This window comes from Alternaria atra (genome assembly GCF_907166805.1).
Source record: "Alternaria atra isolate CS162 genome assembly, contig: 23, whole genome shotgun sequence".
Taxonomy (NCBI): domain Eukaryota; kingdom Fungi; phylum Ascomycota; class Dothideomycetes; order Pleosporales; family Pleosporaceae; genus Alternaria; species Alternaria atra.
In genome coordinates this window covers 473,594-497,758 of record NW_025091321.1, presented here as the reverse complement: position 1 = coordinate 497,758, position 24,165 = coordinate 473,594, and the positions used below count along the sequence as shown (strand labels likewise).

At 51.6% G+C, this 24,165-nt stretch overlaps 10 protein-coding genes across 10 annotated transcripts; 4 read left to right on the top strand and 6 right to left on the bottom strand.

The window, feature by feature from the left end:
• Window positions 1–1,562: 1,562 nt before the first annotated feature.
• On the bottom strand, window positions 1,563–2,726 carry ALTATR162_LOCUS3754 (uncharacterized protein; the record flags this gene model as incomplete). Its single annotated transcript, XM_043311362.1, has 1 exon — window positions 1,563–2,726. One exon carries the CDS (start codon window positions 2,724–2,726, stop codon window positions 1,563–1,565), a length of 1,164 nt encoding a protein of 387 aa, XP_043167297.1.
• Window positions 2,727–3,557: 831 nt separating this feature from the next.
• On the bottom strand, window positions 3,558–4,087 carry ALTATR162_LOCUS3753 (uncharacterized protein; the record flags this gene model as incomplete). Its single annotated transcript, XM_043311361.1, has 2 exons — window positions 3,558–3,879; window positions 3,930–4,087. The coding sequence occupies 2 exons, from the start codon at window positions 4,085–4,087 to the stop codon at window positions 3,558–3,560; spliced, it is 480 nt and encodes a 159-aa protein (XP_043167296.1).
• A 2,348-nt stretch (window positions 4,088–6,435) lies between these two features.
• ALTATR162_LOCUS3752 (uncharacterized protein) lies at window positions 6,436–7,942 on the bottom strand (the record flags this gene model as incomplete). Its single annotated transcript, XM_043311360.1, has 4 exons — window positions 6,436–6,537; window positions 6,590–7,593; window positions 7,652–7,730; window positions 7,832–7,942. The coding sequence occupies 4 exons, from the start codon at window positions 7,940–7,942 to the stop codon at window positions 6,436–6,438; spliced, it is 1,296 nt and encodes a 431-aa protein (XP_043167295.1).
• Window positions 7,943–8,315: 373 nt separating this feature from the next.
• Window positions 8,316–10,574, top strand: ALTATR162_LOCUS3751 (uncharacterized protein; the record flags this gene model as incomplete). Its single annotated transcript, XM_043311359.1, has 1 exon — window positions 8,316–10,574. The coding sequence occupies one exon, from the start codon at window positions 8,316–8,318 to the stop codon at window positions 10,572–10,574; it is 2,259 nt and encodes a 752-aa protein (XP_043167294.1).
• Window positions 10,575–10,934: 360 nt separating this feature from the next.
• On the bottom strand, window positions 10,935–12,076 carry ALTATR162_LOCUS3750 (uncharacterized protein; the record flags this gene model as incomplete). Its single annotated transcript, XM_043311358.1, has 3 exons — window positions 10,935–11,139; window positions 11,229–11,670; window positions 11,722–12,076. The coding sequence occupies 3 exons, from the start codon at window positions 12,074–12,076 to the stop codon at window positions 10,935–10,937; spliced, it is 1,002 nt and encodes a 333-aa protein (XP_043167293.1).
• Window positions 12,077–13,223: 1,147 nt separating this feature from the next.
• ALTATR162_LOCUS3749 (uncharacterized protein) lies at window positions 13,224–14,541 on the top strand (the record flags this gene model as incomplete). The annotated part of the gene is made up of 3 exons (XM_043311357.1): window positions 13,224–13,369; window positions 13,416–13,605; window positions 13,654–14,541. The coding sequence occupies 3 exons, from the start codon at window positions 13,224–13,226 to the stop codon at window positions 14,539–14,541; spliced, it is 1,224 nt and encodes a 407-aa protein (XP_043167292.1).
• A 582-nt stretch (window positions 14,542–15,123) lies between these two features.
• Window positions 15,124–16,626, top strand: ALTATR162_LOCUS3748 (uncharacterized protein; the record flags this gene model as incomplete). Its single annotated transcript, XM_043311356.1, has 1 exon — window positions 15,124–16,626. The coding sequence occupies one exon, from the start codon at window positions 15,124–15,126 to the stop codon at window positions 16,624–16,626; it is 1,503 nt and encodes a 500-aa protein (XP_043167291.1).
• Window positions 16,627–16,732: 106 nt separating this feature from the next.
• ALTATR162_LOCUS3747 (uncharacterized protein) lies at window positions 16,733–18,438 on the bottom strand (the record flags this gene model as incomplete). The annotated part of the gene is made up of 4 exons (XM_043311355.1): window positions 16,733–17,361; window positions 17,424–17,582; window positions 17,643–17,891; window positions 18,102–18,438. 4 exons carry the CDS (start codon window positions 18,436–18,438, stop codon window positions 16,733–16,735), a joined length of 1,374 nt encoding a protein of 457 aa, XP_043167290.1.
• A 737-nt stretch (window positions 18,439–19,175) lies between these two features.
• ALTATR162_LOCUS3746 (uncharacterized protein) lies at window positions 19,176–20,930 on the bottom strand (the record flags this gene model as incomplete). Its single annotated transcript, XM_043311354.1, has 4 exons — window positions 19,176–19,857; window positions 19,912–20,492; window positions 20,552–20,683; window positions 20,751–20,930. The coding sequence occupies 4 exons, from the start codon at window positions 20,928–20,930 to the stop codon at window positions 19,176–19,178; spliced, it is 1,575 nt and encodes a 524-aa protein (XP_043167289.1).
• A 1,291-nt stretch (window positions 20,931–22,221) lies between these two features.
• ALTATR162_LOCUS3745 (uncharacterized protein) lies at window positions 22,222–23,273 on the top strand (the record flags this gene model as incomplete). Its single annotated transcript, XM_043311353.1, has 2 exons — window positions 22,222–22,402; window positions 22,498–23,273. 2 exons carry the CDS (start codon window positions 22,222–22,224, stop codon window positions 23,271–23,273), a joined length of 957 nt encoding a protein of 318 aa, XP_043167288.1.
• Window positions 23,274–24,165: the final 892 nt, after the last annotated feature.

Sequence of the window (24,165 nt, the reverse complement as noted above, 5' to 3'; positions counted from 1 at the left end):
AGGATTTGGGTTGTGTGTAGGGTTGTGAGAGTGGAGGTTAGCGTCTGGAGATGTATTAGCATGCAAAATTGATGTTAGAATATCTCCAAATATGCGGAAGTAAGCGGTTGTAAAGGAACTGCAGGAAGACGTTGTTGATGGAATGAGATAGGATGTGATGTTTGTAAACAAACAAATAAACGGAACACAGAAATTTGCATTGTATGGATAGAAGGCTGGAAGAATGAAGGCACAAATTGACTCTCTTGTAGATGGAAGATGTAGAGAGATTCTTACCCTTCGTATCTCATCATGCACACGCTGCTTCTTCGTATCTCTCGTGGAGCCATTAGGATTGAGCTTCCGTGTGCAAAGATCCTTATACAGGATTTCAAAGTTGGGATTGCGTTGCAGCACTGCAGGATCAATTGGTGGTAGCATAACGTTACTCGTGCTTGTTCGGAGTAGTTTGAAGTTACAGCTATGAGCGACGCGGTGGGAGTGAGTTTCGAGACTAGGTGCAGTAGAGGTAGGAGCGGGCACTAGACAGTTATCAGCCTAGTGGCTTGGCCGACCTTCCACTCCTTGCGCTGATCTTGGAAAGACCCATCTCATCTTTCCCATTTGCATTCTATATCAAAGTCTTCTTCTTCTTGATCAAGAAGAATAAACACCACATATCAAACAAAGCCCGTGTTGCAGCCAAAACCACAATGCCCGAAGCACGCCAGAAGACAACATCAACATACCACCTCTACAACCGCTCAGGTTCCTCATGTTCACGCCGAGTCCGCATCGCGCTATCTCTAAAACGAGTGCCCAACGTCCGTCTCCACGATGTAGACAAGTACTCAAGAACCACTATCGGGACAAGAGAGTATCTCGCCATAAATCCCAGTGGTGCTGTACCTACTCTAATCCACGAAACCACATCACCAGGACACTCTACCAAACAACGCTTCGTACTAACACAATCTACCGCCATCCTAGATTACTTGGAAGAAATATTCCCACTTGCGTGCCCGTTGTTACCGCCTGTTTCTAAACCGGAAGAGAGGGCCAGGGTTAGGGAGTTGGTAGCGATAGTGACGCAGGATATGTTTCCTTTTGCGAATCGGAGGAATGGGGTAAGATTGCAAGAGATTGCTAGCGCGACGGAAGATGGGCAGCGAGAATTCATTCAGAGAGCTTTGAATGAAGGCTTTGATGCTTATGAGACGACGGTGGGGAAGTATGGGAGGAGGTATAGTGTAGGTGATGCGTTGAGTTTGGCGGACGTATGTCTTGTGCCGCAGGTATTGCAGGCGCAGCTGTGGGGAATCTATGTCTTGGGATGTGATAGATGGCCGTTGATTAAGAATATCGTAGGGCAGTTGGGGAGAATCGAGGCGTTTGCGAGGGAGATGGGTGACATTGCTGTGGACGAGTCTACAATCGTAAAACCACTGCCTTGAAGGATGCGCTTGGGGGCGATGATTGGCTGCTATGTTTGTTCATTGAGACGTTGTATAAGCCTGTTGAGAAGATGCGCTTTGCCCCAATTTGACAAAACCCATGATACCATCCTATCTCAATCTCCATCACTAGAATATCTCCTTCTCACAAACAACCTCATACCGTTCATCCACCACTTCCCCCTCCCCTTCCAACCCTCCACTCCAAATCTTCTTCGCACCCATCTTACATATACAAACCCTATCTACTCTAACCCCCTCCGCCCAAACAAACCCCTTGTACTTCTCAATCAAATTCCTAGCATCGAAGCGCATCCAACTCTTGCCATCTGGACCATGGCCCTCACCGGTTGAATGCGGTGATTCTGCTGTTGAGAGGTCGGCAGGAGCGGTTGCGTCGTTGCCATCCGCAGAGCCTGCTGCTGATGTGGCTTCGTCTGCTGGGTTGTCGTTGTCGTTACTGACGTGGGCGACATGAACGTCTTCTCCGTCTGCGTGGTGGTGAGGCGATACTTTGTGTTCCATGTGCTTCAAACCATCTTTAAGTTTGCTGCCCTTGGATCGTCCCCTCCCACGCTTCGGCTTCGCGTAGATTGTGTTCATGATTGTTGCATGCAGTTTTAGGGGTCTGCTATCCTCCAGTAGTAACCCCTTTTTTGTGAATTGGTCTCGCAACGCTGCGGCGAAAGGCTGTAAGCGTTGTGATGGGTCTTGGGGTTCCGCATACAGGATGCTTGTTTTATGTGGTGCTTGCATAGGAATCAATGATTCTAGATTGATTGTCAAAGCGTCTGTGTCGGGCATGGCTGCGGCGTTGAGATTTTCTGCTATCTCGCCACTTTCAGCGGCCTTTTCTGCAACGCGTCGATGAGTGATGTCGCGGAGGAGTATGTGTAGGTCCAAGTCTTGCAGGTATTGCTTCGCTTCTTCTAGGTTTGAGGGAGAGAGACTCATCACTCCAAGCGTGAGATGCAGTGTGCCGACTGGTCGGACGGCTTTGGTAGGCACTGGACCATCCTTTACTAGCTCTTCTTTGAACCTCTCCAGTCCTTGCTGCAGTTTGGGTCTGCTCGTATCGGTAACTAGGGGTAGACACAGGAAGTGTGTGAGCTGTGGCTTCTTCACTCCACCTTTGCCTTGCTTCTTGGCGTCTGTCTGTTTTTGTTGCCCTAACGATGGTGAGATATCTCGGGCTGCAAACCCTTGCAACGTCGTTCTGATTTCGGTGTTGTCGCGCAGTTTCTCGCCGTCTAGAAAGTCGTTGTAATCGCCTCTTGACTTCTTTTTGCCCATGGCAGGTGATGCAGTGTAAAGCTTGATTTGGGAAAGTTGATTTGAGTGAATTTGTAGAGATTTACTAGCGACTGTGTTCTTTGTTAGGTGACGAGTGGTGGAGTGCGCGATAGCAGTTGTGATGGTAGTGCGTTGGCTGATTGGTCCAGAAGAGGTTCGATGCAGAATCGCCGTAAGGAGCATTAGAAGTCAGGAAAATCGTGCAGAAGGAAGAACGATTAGACAAGCAGTTCGAGGAAAGGAAAGGTGGGCCAAATCAGGCGCGCCTCACTGAACGCCACATGACAGACGGCAACACCGGCACGACTACAAGAACAGAACCGAAAAAGGGCCTGACGATGGAACCACTCATGGTGTTGACTTTTCATGGGGTCAGGTATCCAGCCTATCACACGCAATACCAAGTTCGGCAAAGCCATGTGCAAAGAGTGACGTAGGTCCCGGATGTGGGGTGAGTGACACGCGCCGCCGCTGGGCTCTCGTTCGGCCCTTCACCGGTAGGGCTGTGGAACATTCCATGGCACATTCTACAGTGGAAAGGAACGGTTAACATTTATTCGTATTCTATGCAATGCGATGAATCAGGTATAGAAAGATTGAGGGCAGGCTATGTAGAGTACTAAAATTTCCTCGCTGCCCCGATGACGACATGTACACAGGAAAAGGTTCGTCAGAGTTGAGGAGTGGTAGTAGGAAGGCGCGGAGCCGGAGTCGCATGTCGCTCCTTGAAGCGTACGGTCCGGAACTTTGCTGCTACGGTACCATATCCTCCAGCTGAGCGTGGCGAGTGCGAGACGTGTCCTCGCGCCGTAGCTCTGGCTAATGTATGCCCTATGCCTTTGCCGCGGCAGCGGCAGCGGGCGCTTCTTCTTCTTCTTCTTCCTCATCATCGCCTTTGTCTTGGTAAAACTCCTTGAGGATCTCCTTGACATCGGTGAACTCAGTCTTTGCCTGCTTGATAATCTTGGCTAGGTTCTCCTGCGCCTTGTCCTCTGTGATGTCCTTTGTGCCTGCATCGTCCTTGAGCTGACCGTAGTGTTGGATCTTCTCGCACGAATCTTTGACTTTGGTGAGGCCGAGCGTGGCCGACGAGCCCTTGAGGAAGTGGCCTAGCTCACTAAGCTCCTTGAGGTATTTGCCCTCCTTCTTCTCACTGTGCGGCGCATTAGCCATTTCAATGCCCGGGCAGACGGGTGCACTCACAGCTCCTTGTCCATCTTCTTGAAGGTCTGGTCTGCCTGGCCAAAGAAGTCGTAGACGATGCTTTTGCTGAACTCGCGCTCGACCTCGTCCTCGTCCATCTCGAGAATCTGCTCAAAGGTGGCTGGGTCGATTTGGTCTTCGGCACCAGGGATCGACATGATGTCGCCGCTCTGTAGTGAAATGTCTTAGGTTAGGAGGTCAAGTTATAGGCGAGTGTTGCGATTGCGATGTGTACAGCTGGAGGGTTGACACGTGCGGAGAATTGCAGGACATGGAGGGGCGCAGGCAGGAGCAAGCAGGTAATGGAGGGGCAACACGAACCTTGTCGTCGGTAACCGACATTTTGAACAAGACCGCACAGCAAATCCGATAAACAGGAAGCGCTCTTCAACCTCGAAGTGATGCTGTCGACACCTTCGTGTACTGGTGTCGCAGCGATGCAATGCTCTGGGCGCGACGGATATTTTTTCGCGCCTCAGTCGTGGACCGTGCGGCTGTACGATTCACTGGGTGTGGCTCGATTTAGCTTAGTGGATGACGAAAGGGTCGGCCCGTTGTTACTGTGAGCGCCGTTGTTAGAGCTGTAATCTTCTGCAAAGAGCAATGTTCAGAGACGCAGGGCAAGGTGGGAAAATGCGAGTGTGACTGTTAATGGTCTGCCGAACTACTACGTACAGAATGAAGCCTTAGTCTAGTCAGCCCCTCTGCTCGTTTAATTGCTATAGTCTCCACGGAATCGGTTGCCGAGAGAAGCGACTGCAACTATGCTGTTCGCGGTAGATTGGACGACACGTCGAGTCGGTGAGATAAGAAGAAAGCAATTAGTGGCAGTGATGGTCACGAGCACGTTGCTCATATACAGCCGACACCGTGTTCTAGAAGTGATGAGAATGGCGATGCTTGCATCACCGCAAAGAGGGGGCGGCACGGAATGATGAGCACAGAAATAAGGCCTCGCTATACGTGGGTGGATACCTCGACGTCAATCGGCAGCCTTCACTCGCCGTTGATCGCCTGTCACAAAGCCCAACTCTACGCTCTTCCAGCGGCTGACTGGCAACCATGGCCCCCATCGAGCTCATCGGCTGTCCGGCCAAAAGTAATGTAACGCGCCCAGGACGTGTGGGTTCTGCCCTCTGACCTGGCAGGTCGCCCGCTCCATGGTTCCCTCTGCGGCTGATAGAGCTAGTTACTACCCTCGCTCGCACCACTTTGTCCCGTCGGCAGAGCATGTAATCGTGTGCGTAAAGATTGGAAATAAAGATGGTTGACAGTTTGCCAAGAAGGCCTGGAAGCGTTCGAAAAAACTGCTATTTCCCACTGTTGAAAGGGTCAGGGCGGGGTGCCAGCGTGCGAATATAAAGAAAGACGAGTGTTGGTTTTCGTCGTGAGAGAAACGACGTCACTTCACCAGCCATCGTCATCGTGCATACCTACCCGGACCCTAAAATCTCAGTTGCTGGGTTGGGCTAGCAGCATTTACCACACACAAATACCTTGACAGCTCACGGTTGGATTTCATGATTTGCGCGTCCCCAAATTACCACCAATTATCCTACCAAAATAAACTACAGCCGTTGCCAGCATACGAGTCTTGGGACACGAACAAAAACGATAGGTCCGGGTACCAAATCCACCGACAGGCATACTCCATGGACCCTGACTTCTTCTCTTGCAGAAACCTGCACGCGTGAATCATGCTCGTTCATCCGGCCTCCTCCGAGCTGCAGAACGTCGATACTTTCCTGTTGCTGGTGCAGGGGGGAACGGATGACGGAAACAATGCTGCATGGAGGCGTCCAGGATCAGTATTTGTGATTCAGACGTGCAGGACAAGGAAACTGCAGATCGCAGCTGCAGGGTAACCAAGCGGAGTGATTAGCGTGATGGTTATATCGGCAAGGACACTTGGTGAACGATGCGGTGTGCGGTACCGGACCAGCTTACGGAATATTGGAAAACCCTCTGTGGTTCTTAGAGAAGCATACGTGACAGAGACCCAAGGCTGCTCCGCTTACAGAGGGGATAAGACCCTTTGGGGATGCCGCATATGCAAGGAAGCGAAACCGGTCCGGTAAGTATGGCTTTTGGCTTTTCGCGATGAATGTGTCCCAGCGCACGGGAACTAGCGTCGTTAGAGTATGAGGTAAGAGCTATACCATACTAGGCAATGATCTGCATGTCACTGATGGTTTCACAACGACATGACCAACCACTCGTGGGATGTGGGGACTTGGTGGGTGATGTCAAAGCGGGACACAAAACTTCGGTAAAGGACTGGCAGAATCAATCAGCCTGAACGAATCAGGCACCTCGATCCGAGAACAAAAAACATGATATGGAGATGAGGCTGGGAGGATCGTGAGCCGGTTTCATTTCTCGTAGACTTTGATACAGTATAATCTAGCCGCCGATGCTGCCTATATGGTACAATGTTGGCGTCAAGTTATGCCATACCGAGGTTCGCTCAATTTACGGAAGGAAGTGGAACTTTATCATGACGATTCTAACCCTTGACCTTATAGATGGCCTCGGCGAGGCGGCCGACGTTCTCGCTGGTAATACCCGCGACCGAGATACGGCCGTCCTTGGTGGCATAGACCGAGTGCTGTCGTCGCTGTTAGTGTGTAGGTCAAGATAATTACAAGATATGAACCTACCTCCTTTGCCAGCTTGTCCATCTGCTCGGGTGTTAGACCAGTGTACGCAAACATGCCGATCTGGGAGGTGATGTGGCTCCAGTCGTGCTTGCTGCCGAGCTTCTCGAGGTTCTCCTTGAGGAGAGCACGCATGGTGATGATACGGTCAGCCATGCCCTTGACCTCACCAAGCCATTGCTTGTTGAGAGAGGCGTCGTTCAGAATCTCAGAGGCAATACGGGCACCGTGAACTGGGGGGTTAGAGTACAATGGGCGAACAAGAATCTTGATCTGAGAGTCAACACGCTTCTTCTCATCCGCGGACTCGCAGACAACGGAGAAGGCACCAACACGCTCGCCGTAGAGACCCATGTTCTTGGCGAAGGATTGAGCCAGGACAGGGCGGAGACCCTCCTTAATGAAGTGACGGAGGGCAAAGGCGTCCTTGGTAGTGTCACCACTGGCGAAGCCCTGGTAGGCCATGTCGAAGAAGGGGAAGTGGTCACCAGCCTTGACAGCCTCAGCAATCTTGGTCCACTGCTCCTCGGTGGGGTCTACACCAGTAGGGTTGTGGGCACAGGCGTGGAGCAGGACAATGCTGTTCTTGGGCATGGCCTTGATGTCGGCAACCATTCCCTCAAAGTCAAGGCCGATGGTGTCCTTGTTGTAGTAGCGGTACTTCTCGACCTTGAGACCAGAGTCCTTGAAGACGGCATTGTGGTTGGCCCATGATGGAGTGGGAATGTAGATGGTCTTCGCACCAGGGTAGTGGCGCTCGAGGAAAGCACCACCAATGCGGAGGGCACCGGTACCGGAGATGGTCTGGGTGACGGCGATGCAGTCCTCGTTGAGGGGAGTTGAGTCGGCGCCATATGCGAGCTTGAGGGCGGCCTTGGTGAAGTTGGGTACACCAGTAATGCCAGCGTACTCCTTGTCGAGGTTTGACTTGATGATCTTCTCCTCTGCCTCTCTCACGGAGGGCAGGACGTAGGGCTTGCCCTTGTCATCACGGTAGGCGCCGACACCTGTCCATGCCAGTCAGTCGCGCCTTCCATATGCCAATGCGATAGCTTGTATACTGACCCAAGTTAATCTTCTTGGGGTTGCTGTCGGCCTTGAAGGCCTCGGTGATACCCAGGATGGCCTGAGGAGGGGCGGTGAGCTATTGTGTGGTGTTTGTCTCAGAAGCTGTACTTACATCCTGGGATCGGTTGTTAGCACTTGTCAAACACGACTGGGGGCCCAATTGCTTTTGCCACTTACTGGAGGACCCTGCGGTACCTGCGACCAAGCGGAGACAGCTCGGACACTGGTCCTGAGGGACAGCTGCTTAGTCGCCGCCTGGCGCAGCGCCGTTCTTGATGACGCGAGCATGTTGGAGTTGTGTGCGGGTTGGAGGAGGGGGTTGGTTGAGAGCACGGAAGGGAGGGGAACAAGTAACAGAGCTTCACGGCACAGTGTAAGCTATTGTAGTGGGTGGTCTGAGCAAAATACCCCAGAAAAGCAACAAACTGCCCGTTTCGCGGGAGCTTCTATGACTCGGGGCAGGCACGATCCCTCCGATTCGCTTAGCCGAGACATCCCTGCTAACTCCGACGGCCGTTCACTAATTTTCATGCCAAATGCGCGCGTCGCGTTGCGTGGGGGACAATCATGTCTTTTCACTATTGACACTATCTAATCACTGTCGGAACCCTTGCTTCGGAAACAAGCATTCGTCGGAAGTGTCCAAACTTGTCTTCACAGTATGCGACCAGCGCTCAGGCAAGTCAGGACGCTGCTGAACCATGAAGCCTCGATACCACTCTTCCTCTGTCCCGCATTGCTCAGAGCGCCTACAATCGCACCTCGCCGCCGAATACCTCAGAAACAAACTCCAAGAACATACTCGACTCTCGTTACTCCTCAAGAACAACTCAACGCCACTGTCCCCCCCACCGACACTGCCCATGTCCCGTCTAGTGAAACTCGAGTAGATGCCTCTTCAACCCCGAGACAACTGCCCCGAGCATGCCCAGGGTGCGGTGCGCCGAGTCAGATATACGACAAGAAGGAAGCTGGCTTCTACGACGTAGACAGGAATGCGATACGGGAATATCTGGACTGGGTCCCAAACAGGCCAAAAGAGGCGACTGTTGAGGACGACATCTATGCGAAGGCGCTCAAGAATGTAAAGCCCGAGCTGCTGGGAGAACTAGGTCTTCAGGGTCAGAGCACCGAGACGCCGGAAGATCAGGAACCACCTGCCACGCCGGTATGCGACCGGTGCCATAAACTCCTCCACCACCGCGTGGGGTCGCCTATACATCACCCGACCGTCGACTCCATACAGCAAACGATCGCAGAGTCGCCCCACCGCCGCAATCACATCTATCATGTCGTTGATGCCGCCGATTTCCCGCTGTCCATAGTCCCCAACCTCCAATCGTCCCTGCGAATACCCAAACTTCGAACCCAGAACAGACGAGCAAAACACAAGGGATGGGTGGCCAATGATCGCATTGCAGAGGTCAGCTTCATCATCACAAGGGCTGACTTGCTTGCGCCGAAGAAAGAGCAGGTGGATGTCTTGATGCCATATGTCCGAGACGTGCTTCGAGATGCGCTGGGACGACAGAATGCAAACGCGCGGTTGGGCAACGTGCGGCTCGTGAGCGCAAAGCGAGGATGGTGGACCAAACAAGTCAAGGAAGATATATGGGAGCGTGGAGGTGCAGGTTGGATGGTCGGCAAGGTCAACGTAGGAAAGTCGAACCTCTTTGAAGCCGTCTTTCCCAAAGGACGAGGAGCAGATTACCAAGACGTGCGCAAGATTCGGAGTGCAGCCGAGCGTGAAGCAATGATCAACAACGCAAAGACACTGGAGGAACTCACGCAGGTGCATCAACAGCTTGCTGAAGAAGATGCTGAGACAGAACGGCTAAAGAACAAACCTCAGGAACACCTCCATCAGCCTCCTGCAGAACTCGAGGAACAACCTGACGAGGAAGAGCTCGACCCTGACGCGCTCCTTCCACCACCTCAACCATACACTCCATACCCCGTTCTTCCAATCGCCTCCTCCCTTCCTGGAACAACCGCGTCACCAATTCGCATCCCCTTTGGCAACAACAGAGGCGAGCTCATCGATCTCCCCGGTCTTGCACGCACAACGCCAGGTCTAGAGACGTTTGTCCAGCCCACCGCACACGACGACCTTGTCATGACGCAACGCATAAACTCGGAACGCTACACTCTCAAACCAGGCCAATCTTTGATCCTCGGGGGTGGACTGATACGCATCACACCCGTAACTCCCGACTTGGTCTTCCTCGTCCACCCCTTCGTTCCCATCCACCCTCACGTAACTCGCACCGAAAAAGCCATAGACTACCAAGCCCAAACCTCCGACCGCCAACTCCAAGTCCCACCCATACTCGCCCCCAACGTAGGTCCTAAGATGAATTCCGCCGGCAAATTCCAGCTCAAATGGGACGCTACCAAGAAACTCGCTGGCCCCGTCACTTCCCCCATGGCCGGCAAGATGAAACCCGAGAACCTGCCGTTCCGCGTTTGGAGCACGGATATCTTAGTAGAGGGCGTAGGTTGGATAGAAGTCTCAGCCCAAACTCGCAGACCACAAGGATGGAAACCCTCTGGTCTGGCCAAGAAAGATCCCAATCAAGCCAAATTCGACCGCATTACACGTCTCAAAGAGGAAGAAGAGCGGAAGAATAGAAAGTTTGCGGCCATTGCTCGCGCGGGGAAGGAAGGTAGGGATCCGGAAGAGGTGCTCGAGGAAGAGTTTTATGACGACGATATGAAGGATCGGATGGCGGAGTGGGAGGAGGATTACCCAGAGGTGGAGGTGTTCAGTCCGCTGGGCAAGTTTGTGGGACAGAGGAGACCCATGTGTGCGAGTATGGTCAGTGGGCCCAAGTATGTGGCTAGTAGGGATAGGAAGGTTAGGCCTAGGAGGAGTATGGTTAGTGTGAAGAAGCAGAGGAAGCCTCAGGGTGGTGAGTAGGGAGGATGTATTGATTAATGAGAAAAGACATGTAGATTAGCTGTGTATTAGACATGATGTCACGTTTTGCCAGTAGGTGTGGTTGCGAGAAACTCATACTTTTTGACGTTTAATGTTAATGATAATTTACGCAACATAACTCCATAATGCGTTGTATCAATATCTCTGGTCTCCAGGACAGTACAAATTCATACGCCATACGCCAGTATCCATCTTCACAAATATTTGATACACATCTGCTCCTGACCTCTACCTCGTCTTCGTGTGATGCGAAAGTATTCCTCAGTACTCGAGCACCGCACTCGGCTCCTTCACAGAAGCCATCAATCTTTCGTAGCGGTTCATATACCCATCTCCTTCCTAGTTCTTATTCTGCTCAAGTATAGCCCAGAATGCCTCCTGTTCCTTGGCACAAGTCTTCCCATCTTTATCGCAGCCGGGGAAGTTGGCCACAAGATCGCCGTCTTTATATTGACCGTCCTTCTCAGCCGCCGGCCCGGTCGCATAAGCGTTGAGTAGGTTTTGCGGTACCATTGCTAGTTTAGCAAGGATAGTGCCATGCCATCTGAAAATTCAACAGTTAGTCAATGTTCCCATGATACACAAACGAGTCTCTTCGTCGAACATGCTCTCAGGAAGAGGAGAGGAACTTACTGAACAATATGCTCCAACGCATGACTCTCCGCCTTCTGAAAGTTATAACTCCGATAGATAGGATCGAACCAAGCATCCAGGAAGAACTTGGCCCACTCTCCGTTCCTCACAACAAAGCTACTCGGCGCCAATCCATCTTTATCCTGTGTAACGACGAAATCTATTCTGTCGCCCTTGAGGTTACCGAAAGTTTTGATGACGCTATCGGGAGGTACGACGGGTGCGTTGGTGATCATGTGGGTTTCGAGTTTGGTGGGGGTGAGCAGGTGGGTGTGGATGGGGAGAGCGTTGTTCATGATGAGGGCGCTGGCATCGAGGTACCAGAAGAAGGTTGAGGTGGGGTGGAGGGTCATGGCGTGGCGGATGCCGGGCACGCGCGACCAGCTGGATGGGGAGTTGCTAATGGGATATTGGTCGTTGGTGGGGAAGAAAGTTAGGTAGCCTGGGTGTTGTTGTTAGTATATTCCTGGCGGTTGCAGAGGCTACAACATACCATGTCGTTTGGCGTACTCTTCCCGGTTACTCTTGATCTTTTGCATCCAAACCGGATCGGCCTTGGGGTCTATAACCGTGACCACCACCACAGGCGGTCCGCTCCCTATCGTCGGCTTGGGTATGTTCGCTGCTGTCCAGCCCCCAACTTTTGAATTCCTCTTGCTAGTCCCTCCACTGCCACTCAGCATCCATATCAGGACAAAGAAGCCCAGTACGCCGCCAACTATTAATCGTCCTGCCCTGCTTCGTAGTAGATTCTTGAGCGCAGGCGGTATCGCAATTCCACCACTCTGGTTGCGGGCGGCATATGGCGGTGGTCGCGACGTCTTTCTCGGAGGCATGGCGAAATGCATGGTGTGTGATAAGCGTCCGTGGCCGGGGAGATCACTAGTGATCGCAATTGCGGTTGGGTGAAGCGAAACGGGAGATGCGACGTGTAGATCGTGAGGTGTGGGAATATGGCGTAGAAATCGTTACGAGAACATTGCTGGTGTGTACGCGGGTTGACAGCCTGTGTAAGAAGATAAGGCACAGCTGAGGGTCGGGGGCTGCTGTACGGTCGCAGGAAGGGACGAAATTCCTAAAGTACACGCGACGACATGGGATGCGATACGGTAGCCCTGGACGCCTTGGCAGGAGGGACCTTGCCTTAGCGGCCGCAGGCAGGGGCAGCGAGGTAGAGCAGTTACGCGTTTCTGAGTACTGATGTGTCTTATGGCAATCAATATGCATGTACGTATAAGTTGTTAATGCTCCTGGTCCTGAATGGACTACTGCTCAACGTCGCACCTTCACACGGCGCAACTCTTCCACGTTGCGTTATCTCCTTTTCGAGCGGGCTATCGCCAACCTCCACGATCGCATGTAATGGCATCCTCGGCCCTACAATCATCTCAGAAATAGAGGCAATACGGCCTTGGCACATGCGGCTGCTGAACAGAGTCAGTCAATACGGGACCCAGAAGCTGACGCTGTTCTGTATCTCCACGAAGACGTTCGTATTCGCCGACTTTCACCTGTAAGGAGACGATAATGCCCGCGCTACGTGGAAGAAATATCGCTCCAAATTTAGGAAATACCAAAACCGTTGGACTTGTTGGAAATGCCAAGGTGCCAAACTGAGCGTAAGAATTACAACGTCTGCAAGAGTGAACACTTGCCAAGACGTATGAGGTTTTGTGTCAGGTACCTCGAGCGATGGCAACTTGAACGAACAGATCCACAGTTAAATCGGAAAGCTCGGTACCATCGCCAAGCGCTATTCTTATCAATCTGCGATGTGACGATTGCTTGCTAATATCAGACGCTCATAGCTTTGCAGCTACTTCTGCGTTACCCGCTATGACGTCGCCTACCTGTCACAGTAAAGGGACAAAACCTATATGAAAACTGCGAGAGATCGCCATCTTGCCAGCATCAATTTACTTTCAACTCCAACTCACGAGTCATAGTCCTAATCATACTCCAGCCTACTCCATCTAATACACAAATACCGCAATCATGGTCGAGAAGATTATGCAACTGAAATGCGACTGCAACCAGTACCCATGGGGAAAGCAGGGCTCCAAGTCACTCGCAGCAACCCTGTGTGCAAAGACTCCCGGCACAGACTTCAAGATTGATGAAAACACAAGTTACGCTGAGATGTAAGATCTTGAAACTATACGACCGAATGCAGTCTGACATCAACAGGTGGATGGGCACATACCCCGAGCTGCCTTCATATGTCCTGGAGACCGGCGAGGACCTTCAAAAAGTGCTGGATAGACATCCGAATGAGCTTGTTGGAAAGGCTACTGCCGAGAAATTCAACCACACCAAGCTTCCTTACCTACCCAAGGTTCTGTCAATAGCAAAGGCCCTACCCCTGCAACTGCACCCAGTACGTTCGTCTCTGTATCGACTACTTCGATCGCTAACCCAATGCTAGAACAAAGACCTGGCTTCCAAGCTGCATGCAAGGAACCCAGATCAATTCACAGACCCAAACCACAAGCCAGAGATCGCGTTGGCTCTTGGCGACTTCGAAGCTTTCTGTGGCTTCAAGCCGCTCAAGGATATCGAGCGCTTGATGCAGCTACCCCCTCTCCAGGCCTTCCTTCCAGAGGTCAAGAAGGCAGAGTTCGATGATCAGACTCTAAAGCACGTTGTCAAGGCAATGCTCCTGGCTTCCGACGACGCTGTACGCAAAACCAACGACGCACTGATGAAGATCCCAAAGGAACAGTTCGGCGAATCCAGCTACATCCCTGACATGATTCCACGTTTGGCTGAGCAGTACGACAAGGCCGACAACGGAACTCTTGTTGCTCTGGTCACCATGAACTACCTCCAGCTCAAGGCTGGCGACAGCATCTACATCCCAGCTGACGGCATCCACGCATATCTCTCTGGTGATATCATCGAGTGCATGGCCCGATCAAACAACGTTCTGAACACCGGTTTCTGCCCGCGTGCCGACCGAGACAACGTCGACATGTTCTGCTCTTGTTTGACCTTCACACCACATGACGCCAAGGAAGCTATTCTACCAGCGAAACCTTTCGATGGAAGCAAGAACGGCAAGACGCAGCTCTACGCGCCTCCTCTAAGCGAGTTCAACATGCTGGCTACAACCCTGGGTGACGGCGATTCCGAGACGATCCGGGCAGTTGGTGGGCCAAGTGTCATGATCGTAACAGAGGGCGAGGGTACCATGAAGGGTAACGGCAAGGAATACAAACTAAGCGCAGGCTACATTTTCTTTGTCGCTCCAGGCGTAGAACTAGAGTTCAAGGCCACCAAGCAGCTCAAGTCCTTTACAGCTTATGTAGAGTAGATCGATCGGATAGGTATCTGACGATGAGGCTCAACCCCGCGGAGGTGACCTAGCGGCCGATTGGAGGAACTAGAAGCTTCCCCGCACCTTTCACGTGCGCGTACAATCAGCACTACGGATGTACTTTAGCTGTGCAGTTATACAGCCACAAGGCTTAATGAGATAGAGCGGAACATGTTCGGATCCGCATGCACATGTACTGGTGATCTCCACATGTATCCTTGTTTCCCCGCACTCAATGGCAGGTACCCCTCTGCAGCTGGGGATAGCTATAAAACCCCGCAATGAAGCTCATGCCTGCTCGGACAATCAGAGCTGCTCATCGTTGACCATTGATTGCCTCAACCTGATCAGGTTGAGCTGAGAGTTGACGTTGTTGAACTTGCGACGAACCTGAGGCTGTCTGAATCTTGCCAACACTACGACCAACATCAATCCGCGCATTCCATAAAGCTAGTAAAACGAGGTGAGTAACAAGAGCAAATGTTGTGCTATCCGAAGGCTCCAATTCTACAGCACTACAGAAGTTGTTTCGATTGAGCTAACACAACACGAAACAGTTCCATCACCGCAAATCCAACCATGGCAACAACAGCGCCGATGCCAGCAGAGAAACGCGACTCGATGGAGGCCACCGCCAACATTCTCGAGACCAAAATGAAAGCCGCTTCACTCAGCCAAACACCCCGAAAGCGACCTCTCGGGCTTACCGACCTTCCACCTTCCGTCCGCAACAACATCTACAAACACTGTCTCGACACGGAGCTCGTAAACCTCGGCGCCCCAAACGTCTCCTATACCCACACCATCTCCAAAGAAGAAGGCATCTTGACCTTCTCAGCCTCACGCAACCCCTTCCCTGTAAACACGGCTCTGTTCCTTGTCAACAAGGAGATAAGCAAAGATGCACTATCCTACTTTTACGAGAAAAACCTCTGGGTACGACTAGACGTTTACACAAGCGACGCGCGACATGCAAAGACATTACTCGAAGACTCCGGCTTACTCTTCTCAACATCCAAGAGCGAGTTGGTCGAGAAAGCCACACACCATGCTCTCGAGGTCGTTCTCGTAGAGAAGAACAGCGCGCAGAAACGCGCTAGTGTCATGTTCCCAGCTCAGTACTTACCCCGATTGATCAATTTCTTGGATCAAGCAAGCCGAGCGACAAAGACATGGGCACAGGGCCGTAGTCTCTTCCTCAACGTGGTGAATATATATGGTTTCCCTGTATCAAAGCTACAAGGGGATCTACTAGAGCTCTTCCGTTTACTGAGTGGATTCGGCAAGGTGGAAGTCGATGGCAAGAATCTCCTTCCACGGTATGCAGAGGGCCTGCAGAATAATATGATGGGCGAGAGTTTTACGGCAGATGGTTATCTGGGCAGTGTGAAGGAGTTGTGTGATTTAGCGGACGAGGCTAGGGAGCAGGAGAGATATGGGCTGGCGAATGAGTATGCGCAGGCTACTATCATTGCCCTGACATACGGGTATTTGACGCATGCTGAGACGCTGCATTCGCAGCCTGAGGATTTCAACAAATCTATTCAGCGACTGCGCTGGCGGACGGAACTCGGATTGGGTATCAGTTTGTCTATTCCGCTGAGGGGACTTACGACAAGTAAGCATTGGTTGAGGACGACGAATCCGACACAAGAGATTAGGAGTGCGGCGAAGGATCTTTTGTTGGCGGAGACTTCGGTTTCGAAAGCGCTGAGTTTGGCGTGTGACTCTCCTTCTCCGGCGTCAAACCCTTGGTTTCACTCCCTTCCTGTCGAGCTCATTCCGCCGAACAAGCCTACCTTTTTCACCGACCGCGAGAGAGCGCAGACGTGGTATGCTTTAGGCACTATACACATGGCTTTGGGTGAATACATCTTTGCCTGCGGTGATATGGAAAGGGCGCTGGAACTATGGGGAAAAGACACCGGGATCGACGAGGAAGGTGGCTTGAGAAGCAAGATTGAAGAGTCTTTTGAGAAGGCAAGAAAGGGTATCGATGGAGACGCGGAGAGTATGTGGGTCGGTGAAGTGCGTCCTGGAACAGGGCTGAAGACGGCGGCTACTTTGGCTAAAGGATTGTAAGGTATTCTGAGTGGAGGAGAGACGCCGCATTGATACAAGTACATAAACAAGAGTAGAGATACCATGTCATAGCCTCTAACAAATGAGAAACATCGAACCATACTCTTCACGTACCCTTTCGCCTATTCAACAACCCCACCTTGCACCCCCCATCCCCCACAGCAATAATTGTCAACTTCTCCCTCCAAGCCTCGAAATCTTTCTGCACCAAGTCGAACCGCCTCACCAACTGCACAACCACAAACATGACTTCAGTCAGCGCAAAATTTTGTCCGATACACACTCTCGGACCACCACTAAACGGTATATAGCCCCAACCTAGTCTTAGATTCCCTTTCAGCCATCTTTCAGGATCGAAAACATCGGCATCTTCACCGAAGATGTCGGTCCGTCGATGCATACCCCATGAGTGATACATGACGTAACTTCCCTTGGGAACAAGCAAAGGTTGCGTTCCATCTGGGCCGCCGCCGCGGGGCAGGATGGTGTCGTGGTGTGCTGAGCGGCTGTTTGCTGGGACAATGGGGTAGAGGCGTTGGGATTCATTTATCAGGGCGCGCAGGTACTTTAGGGATTTGAGTTCCTCGTATGTTAATACACGGGGTCTGTAATCATCGTCGTCACATAGGATTTGTGCAATCTCTAGGCGGAGACGTGAAAGCATTTCGGGCTGGCGTGATAGTTCCCATAGGAGGTTGGAGAGGAGTGCGGCGGTTGTGTCGCGGCCTGCTAGAACTGTGTAGTAAGTGTTAGTTCAAGTTTGTGAAGATGATAGAATGCATGGATGTAGGACTTACGGATGTTGAGTAGTTCGCTACGTATCACCGTCTTGTCTTGGGTGGCGAGGAAGAGTTCGTAGAGGAATATGTAGCGACCATCCTTCTTTGCCTTCATCTCGTCTTTGCTGTTGGCTTGATGAAGAGCGAGTTCCTCTTCGATAAGCTTATCCGTGAACTCTGCTCAAGCATATCAGCATATATTCCACCTCAATGAATGAGGATAAAAGAAGAACATACCGTTCATGTACTCAATACACCTCTCCCTCTTCCCGTCCTTCATAAAAAGTCCCAACCACCCCCACCGCTCCTGATTCTCATTCAACATAGGATCTCCTGCATACTCAAATGCCTCCACAAACTCCCTCACATCCGTTCTCTCCACCGTCCGATCCAACATATTCATGCTGCGACCAAACAAGAATTCCGTCGCAATATCCATCGTCAACTCATGGAACAAGGGTTGTAAATCAACCTCGCTGCCATCGCCTGGCAAAAGGTCCAACAACCTCGTGGTATGCTTATCCAACAATGATACATCAGCGACAGCCGACCTCTCAAAACACGGTCTCAGCATCTCCCGCGAGTGTTTCCACGCCTGGCCCTCATTTGTAAAGATACCTTTACCAAGCCAACTTGACATCTGGTCGATACGGCCTTGGCCCAAACTCTAAACATCAAAGTTTGTTGCTAGCATACATTTCACGTTTTCTGGTTCGTCGGTTATGAAGAGGTCTTTGAGGCCGAAGAGAGTGAAGTGAATTGTGTGGCTGTGTGCTGCGCTCCTGGCAGCGGGCCAGGCCTGGAGTACAGTGTGTGATTTGAAATTGCGATACCGGCTGACTATGAAGTCGAGGCCGAAAGTTGGGAGAAAGGATGGGAAGACCGTGTTTTGGCGTTGGGGTGCGGGTAGGCAGCCGTGCTTTTTGGAGAGGGCGCGGCGATGTGCGCCAGTTGTTGCAGTGTAGTAGATGCGGGTGGCTACATAGAGAGCTGCCAAAGATATTGCGACGTTTGTGAAGGAAATGATGGCCATCTTGAATGGCCGTCGTGCGGTATTGTACGTACAAAGGTGAGATTGGTGGGCAACCTGAATGAGATACCAAGGTATGGTCTTAGATTACGACCCTGGAAGCATTTACAATGACTGAGGGACTGATCCAAGCAGAGACATGAAAACTAGGGTGCTACACATCGTATCAGTTGCTGGTCGCAGTCAGTCTTATGCTTTTCAGATGTGGGTGATGTCAGGCGCGGGTGGCTTGAGTAGGCAACCACATCTGTACCCTGCAGGATATGACACCTGCTGCAAGCGAATCCACATCCGTAGTATTTTCGCGAAGTAAACGTCGAAAGAACACCGATAGGCCGATGGCGGAAGACAATGAGGGTATATTCGCTAAATATGTGTTCAGATAGTCTTGAGCTGTACATCGGTCCAAACTTTTGTGCAATATCCATTGCATCGTAAACCATACATGAAACGAGTGGTTAAGGAAATGTAAAATATGATCAACATGACAAGATATGAGTGAGTATTATGAGGTGATAAGAGGCTTTTCGCTGTATGCGAGACCGGATTGAACCCCTAAATGATCTAGGAAAGCGGTCGTGAATGAAGCCTGGCCGTCTCATCGTGAATGTATATCTAAGTCCAAAAGTGTCCCGCTTTTGGTGTTGAAAATGTCCTTTTCGTGACTGGAATATTTTGTATTCATACAACTTGAGGCGTTTTCGTTTAGATACGGCCTGGCTGCATGATATAAGATCCGTCTATGCCGCTTGCGCCTCGGTTTCGTGTACCCATGGCTCGGGTCGATTCACCGTCATTCCTGGGTATGGTTGGAAAGGCTCTTTCGGTATGGACAACATCGGTCCAGTAGGAATTGGCGGTCGAGAAGGTGATTGAGCGAAAAACTGCTCGAGTGTTTCACCTCTCTCGAGGGCCTGGAATTGGTCTTGTCGGAACTCCTCCAGTACTGTTGATTCTACAGGTTTCGGATCAAAGTAGGTATATGTCCTCGTGCCTTTGGTACCGGGAAGACCGGGCGCTTTGTACTCGGCAACACCGTCTTCGTATGTCTCATAGGTAGAGACAAGACGTTTCCCACCACCTCCAGGAAGGTCGATGACAAAGGAAGGCATCATGAAACCGGACAGAGTTCCTCGAAGTTCCTTGTCTAGGGAAATGATCTTGCTGAGAGGCGTTCGGAGGTCCTCGATACCTTGTACCATGTCACATTGATAGACATAGTACGGTTGTATGTTGATGTTTGAGAGCTTCTTGATGAGATCCGAGAGCGGCGCGAAATCATCGTTGACACCTTTCAAGAGGACGGACTGATTACGAACAATGACGCCATGCTTGAAAAGCTTGTTCGCGGCCAGCTCCGTTATCCACGTGATCTCGTTGGCATGGTTGATGTGGGTATGAAGACATACTTGTTTTCCCATGCTAGGGGTTGCTGTCAGTGAGCGTTACACGTAGGTTAATGAACGAAAGACTCACTCTCGACCTTTGTTCGACACTTTGATCAAGCTGTCAACCCACGGATCAGAGCCATCAAGTATCCGACCAGGAGCCACGGCAAGTCCTTTCGAAGCGAACCGAACTCGTTTGATATGAGGAATGCTGAGGAGCCGGTCGCCAATCTCTTCGATGTGATCGGGTTGTAAGAAGTAGGCGTCGCCACCCGAAACAACAATATCTTCGAGAGAGGAGTCGTTGGCGATATGCTCGAAGACAACTTCCCATCGCTTCCGGCTGGGCTTTTGTGGTTTCTTCGATACTGTATCGGTGTTTCCGCCGACAGCATAGGATCGCGTACAGAAGCGACAGTACACAGGGCAAATCGATGTGGCTAAGAACAAAGCTCTTCCGGGATATCGGTGAACTAAGCCAGGGACTGGGCTGTCTGCTTCTTCGTGTAAAGAATCCAACTCCATATTCTTGTGATCGGGGATTATGCCACTTTGGAGAGGAAGAAACTGCCTCCGAATAGGATCGTCTACAGCATTCTCCCAATCAACTAGCGAGAGTACATGTGGTGTTAGGCGAATAGCCATGGGTGCCAACTTGATAGCAGCGATCTGTACCCATGTTAACATCGACGTGTGCATGAGATAAAACGAGATTGAAAGTCACGTACGGCGTCCTCGATGAAATCATCCTTGGTACGGATCTTTTTCAGTTGATCATGCTGCGAGCGCACTAGTCTGTCGGGCAAGACGGCCTTGAGGAACTGATAAAGCTTGTGCTTGTCGGAGATAGTGTTACGAAGCTGTGAGAGTTGGTATCAGAATAAGTGGTGTTTGGTTGTAGTAGGACAAGACTAGCATTGAACATACCTGCCACCGGTAAGATATGAACTCATCTTTGGAGACATCCTTCCATGGCTGTATATGATCCCAATAGGGCTTTTGAACTGCGAAGGTCGACTGGGTTCTGTGGTGCGATAGTAGTCGCGTTGCATGGGTAAAGCTCGATCGAAAAGACTGGCTCCCAGCCATGGTATTTGGAACAAACATGCCTGCGTACATGTACGAAGAGGATTTTTGTAGAAAAGAACGATGTGACTGAAGTGGAAGTGGGAAGATGTGAGGACTAGAAATGAATTCTTCGGTGTAGGGGTCGATCTATCGAGCTTGTTATACTCGTTGTGCAACCCAATAGAAAGTGCTGTCGCCCGCCTCCTCGTCTAAGCAGGAGCGATGTAAATACCATGTTACAACAGCAGCAAGGATAGTTGCTCAAGTGGGTCTTTGGCAAATTTGAAGAATTTGACTACGCACATTCGAACAGCACCAGGCTCGATATCGTGATTTGATGTAGAAATCTGTCTATGATGCCTTTCGACATGGAATATGTTGAGGAACCCCCCCTCATAGCAGGCTTGTGTGCAGCGCTTCTGGTGAACTGATGACGCTTGTGGCGTGTGAGCGATCCGTGGCGGGACATAGTCCCGGTCGCATGCATAGGGGATTGTAGCAACCAAATGGCCCAGTGAAGAGATGGTAGCCGTGGGGCAACACTGGCAAGTCACCCGTGCTGTGTTGTCGTTTGAGACAAATTTTCCAAACGGCTATTGAAAGTTTCCGTGTAAGACTAATAACTTCAGATGATAGCTCGAGGCCAAGCGAAGATCAGCCTCCGAAAGGGGCTTACGAAGCACAATGATCCATCCTGCACCGGCTGAGACTATGACCCGGCATGCAAGAAATGATCCCAAGTCTACAAGGATTGCTGCCATAATTCCTCCCATGACCCTGAATCCCAGGTCAAGCCGTGGTCCTAGAAGCTGCAAGTGACATGCATGTTTGTGGTACTGCAGGCAAGCACTGCATTAGCTTTCCTCGTATGCTGAAAAAGAAAAGGAAAGTGGCTTGCGTCTGCGGAGACTTTCGGGCTGCATTGCTCGCGGTGGAGTGACAAATTTGAACGACTCCAAGCAGGAGTACTACTTGTCAGTACGATGGGTCAGAAGGGGCTGACCGTGAACACGATACGGCCCGTGCCGTGCGTACGAGGGACGATGGTAAACCAGAGTATCGGGTTCGCAAGTTGGCGAAGATGTTGTGATGGAGTAACTGGTCAGTAAGCGTCGTATGAAAGCGAGAAGGCGCCCGGCATGCCTCGTCCCATGCGAGTAGTCGCAGATAGTACCGGCACTAACGGGACCTTTCCGAAGTTCCGTCGCTCCTTCTACTAGTCAGGTGCCAAGGCATGACCTCAGCCCCTCCAAACAATAGTGGGAGCTGCGATCACGATTGTCGACTACTGCGACGACAGCTCAACTCTTCACATCCCCCCGCAATAGCCATGGCTGATTCACCCGCTTCTACGACTAGCGCACTGCCCGGCGAGTCGCCCGCCCAAACCAAGGCCAGACTGCGAAGGGAGCGTCTTGCCGCCAAAAGCGGTGTGTCCCGTCTTCAACAGATTACTGCTCTCCAGGGCGGCCCCCCGAAAGATGTCAGCGAGATAGAGAAAGATGTACCAGGTACCCATCTCTCCCGTGGCAGCAGATTGGTCTCCACATGGCCAATTCTAGCTCTGTCCTACAACAGCGTGAAGTCGCGGCTGATCGCATTCTAGTCAAACCCGCCTCTACCCCGTCCCAGCTTACACCCGCTGCGTCTGGGACGGCTACTCCAGACCCAGACGAGGTGGATATCTCGCAACACCATTACGCGCCCGCATCGCAGCCTCGTCTCCCGTCACCATTCGCTTTCGAGGGCAATCAGTCTGGCCCATTTGGCCCTGGGCCAGACTCGGATGCATCGCAGGATCCCATGATGGCTATGCTTCAGCAAATGATGGGTGCTGGGGCTGGTGGTATGCCTGGCATGCCTGGTGCTCAGGGTCAAGCCGGTATGCCACCAGGCGGTCTACCACCCAATCTTGCCAATATGTTCTCCGCAATGCAGGGTGGGGCCGGAGCCTCTGAGCCATCGCCAGAGCAATCTTCGGCCTGGATCTGGCGTTTGGTGCACTCTGTCTTCTCCTTCGGACTCGCCGTCTACATCGTCATGCAAACCCCATTTACTGGATCCAAACTGTCACGCGACAATGTACTTGACGATGACTGGGCCGGCCAGTCGACTCCGGCACAGAACTTTGCGCACTTCTTCTACCTCTTCGCGACTTTCGAGGTCGTCTTACAATCCTCGCGCTATTTCATTGAAAAGGGCCAATTACAGGGGAGCGGCATTCTCAGCACGGTTGCCGGCATCTTACCAGCACCGTATTCAGGCTACGTGAGGACTGTGGGCAGGTACAGCGTCATATACAGTACAGTTGTGAGCGACGCCATGGTGGTAGTATTCGTCCTAGGCGCTACGAGCTGGTGGAGAGGTGCTGCGGTTGCATAAAGCTGTGCACTTCTTGATGTTAGTAGAGTAATGGTATGACGGGCGCCCTCGTACCCGGCTCCTTTTCGATGCAGCACTCCACTCAGTCCTACCCAAGTACTCAGTGATTCTCAAACAGCCAGTCGATACCTCGACACGATACCACAGTCTGCGACAAACGAAAGTCGCACCCCTCTTAGTGTCCACGTGTGGGCAAGTTCTATGCACAACATGCCTCTGTACTTGCTCATCTCCGGCGACATCGTAGTAGTCCATGGACCACCGTCACTACGGCACCCATCTAGTGCATGCACGTCATACCTTGTTACACGCTCCACAAACCAAAAGTCCATCAACCTTCCTCTATACTCTGTACGCGCTCACACTACGTATGCTCCACGCACATCATTTTCCTGCACAGCACGAATGCTATTCAATCACAAGACCTGTAGATCATTTTCCAGGCGCGCGGAATTCCATCAATCATGCGCACATGGTAGCTAGCGTTTGTTGGGCAGCCAGGGCCCGCTTCACGGCTACCGACAGGAGTACTTTGACAACACGCGGCGCTCAACAGCAAGACGCACTCCGCATTTTCGTCTGTTCTCGCCTCCGATGAAAAACGCCCACGGTGGAGATCGCAACCGTATACGCGCTCAATGTTCACCGCCATATCCGACTTGTGTATGATTTACAGCTGTTCAGCAAAAATTCCCGAAACACTGTAAGCGGCAGTCGTGCGTCATGCAACTTCGTCTCGAATTCCCATTACTGCACCCTCATGACCGATTGGGGCTTCAGTGCCTTCGGTAGTATGCACACGAGTCATAGATTGAGACGTGGCGTGTGCAGGCCCTTTCAGTTGATTCCACTGCGTTATTCGACAAGGTCGCGCGCAGCTTCATACGTGAAG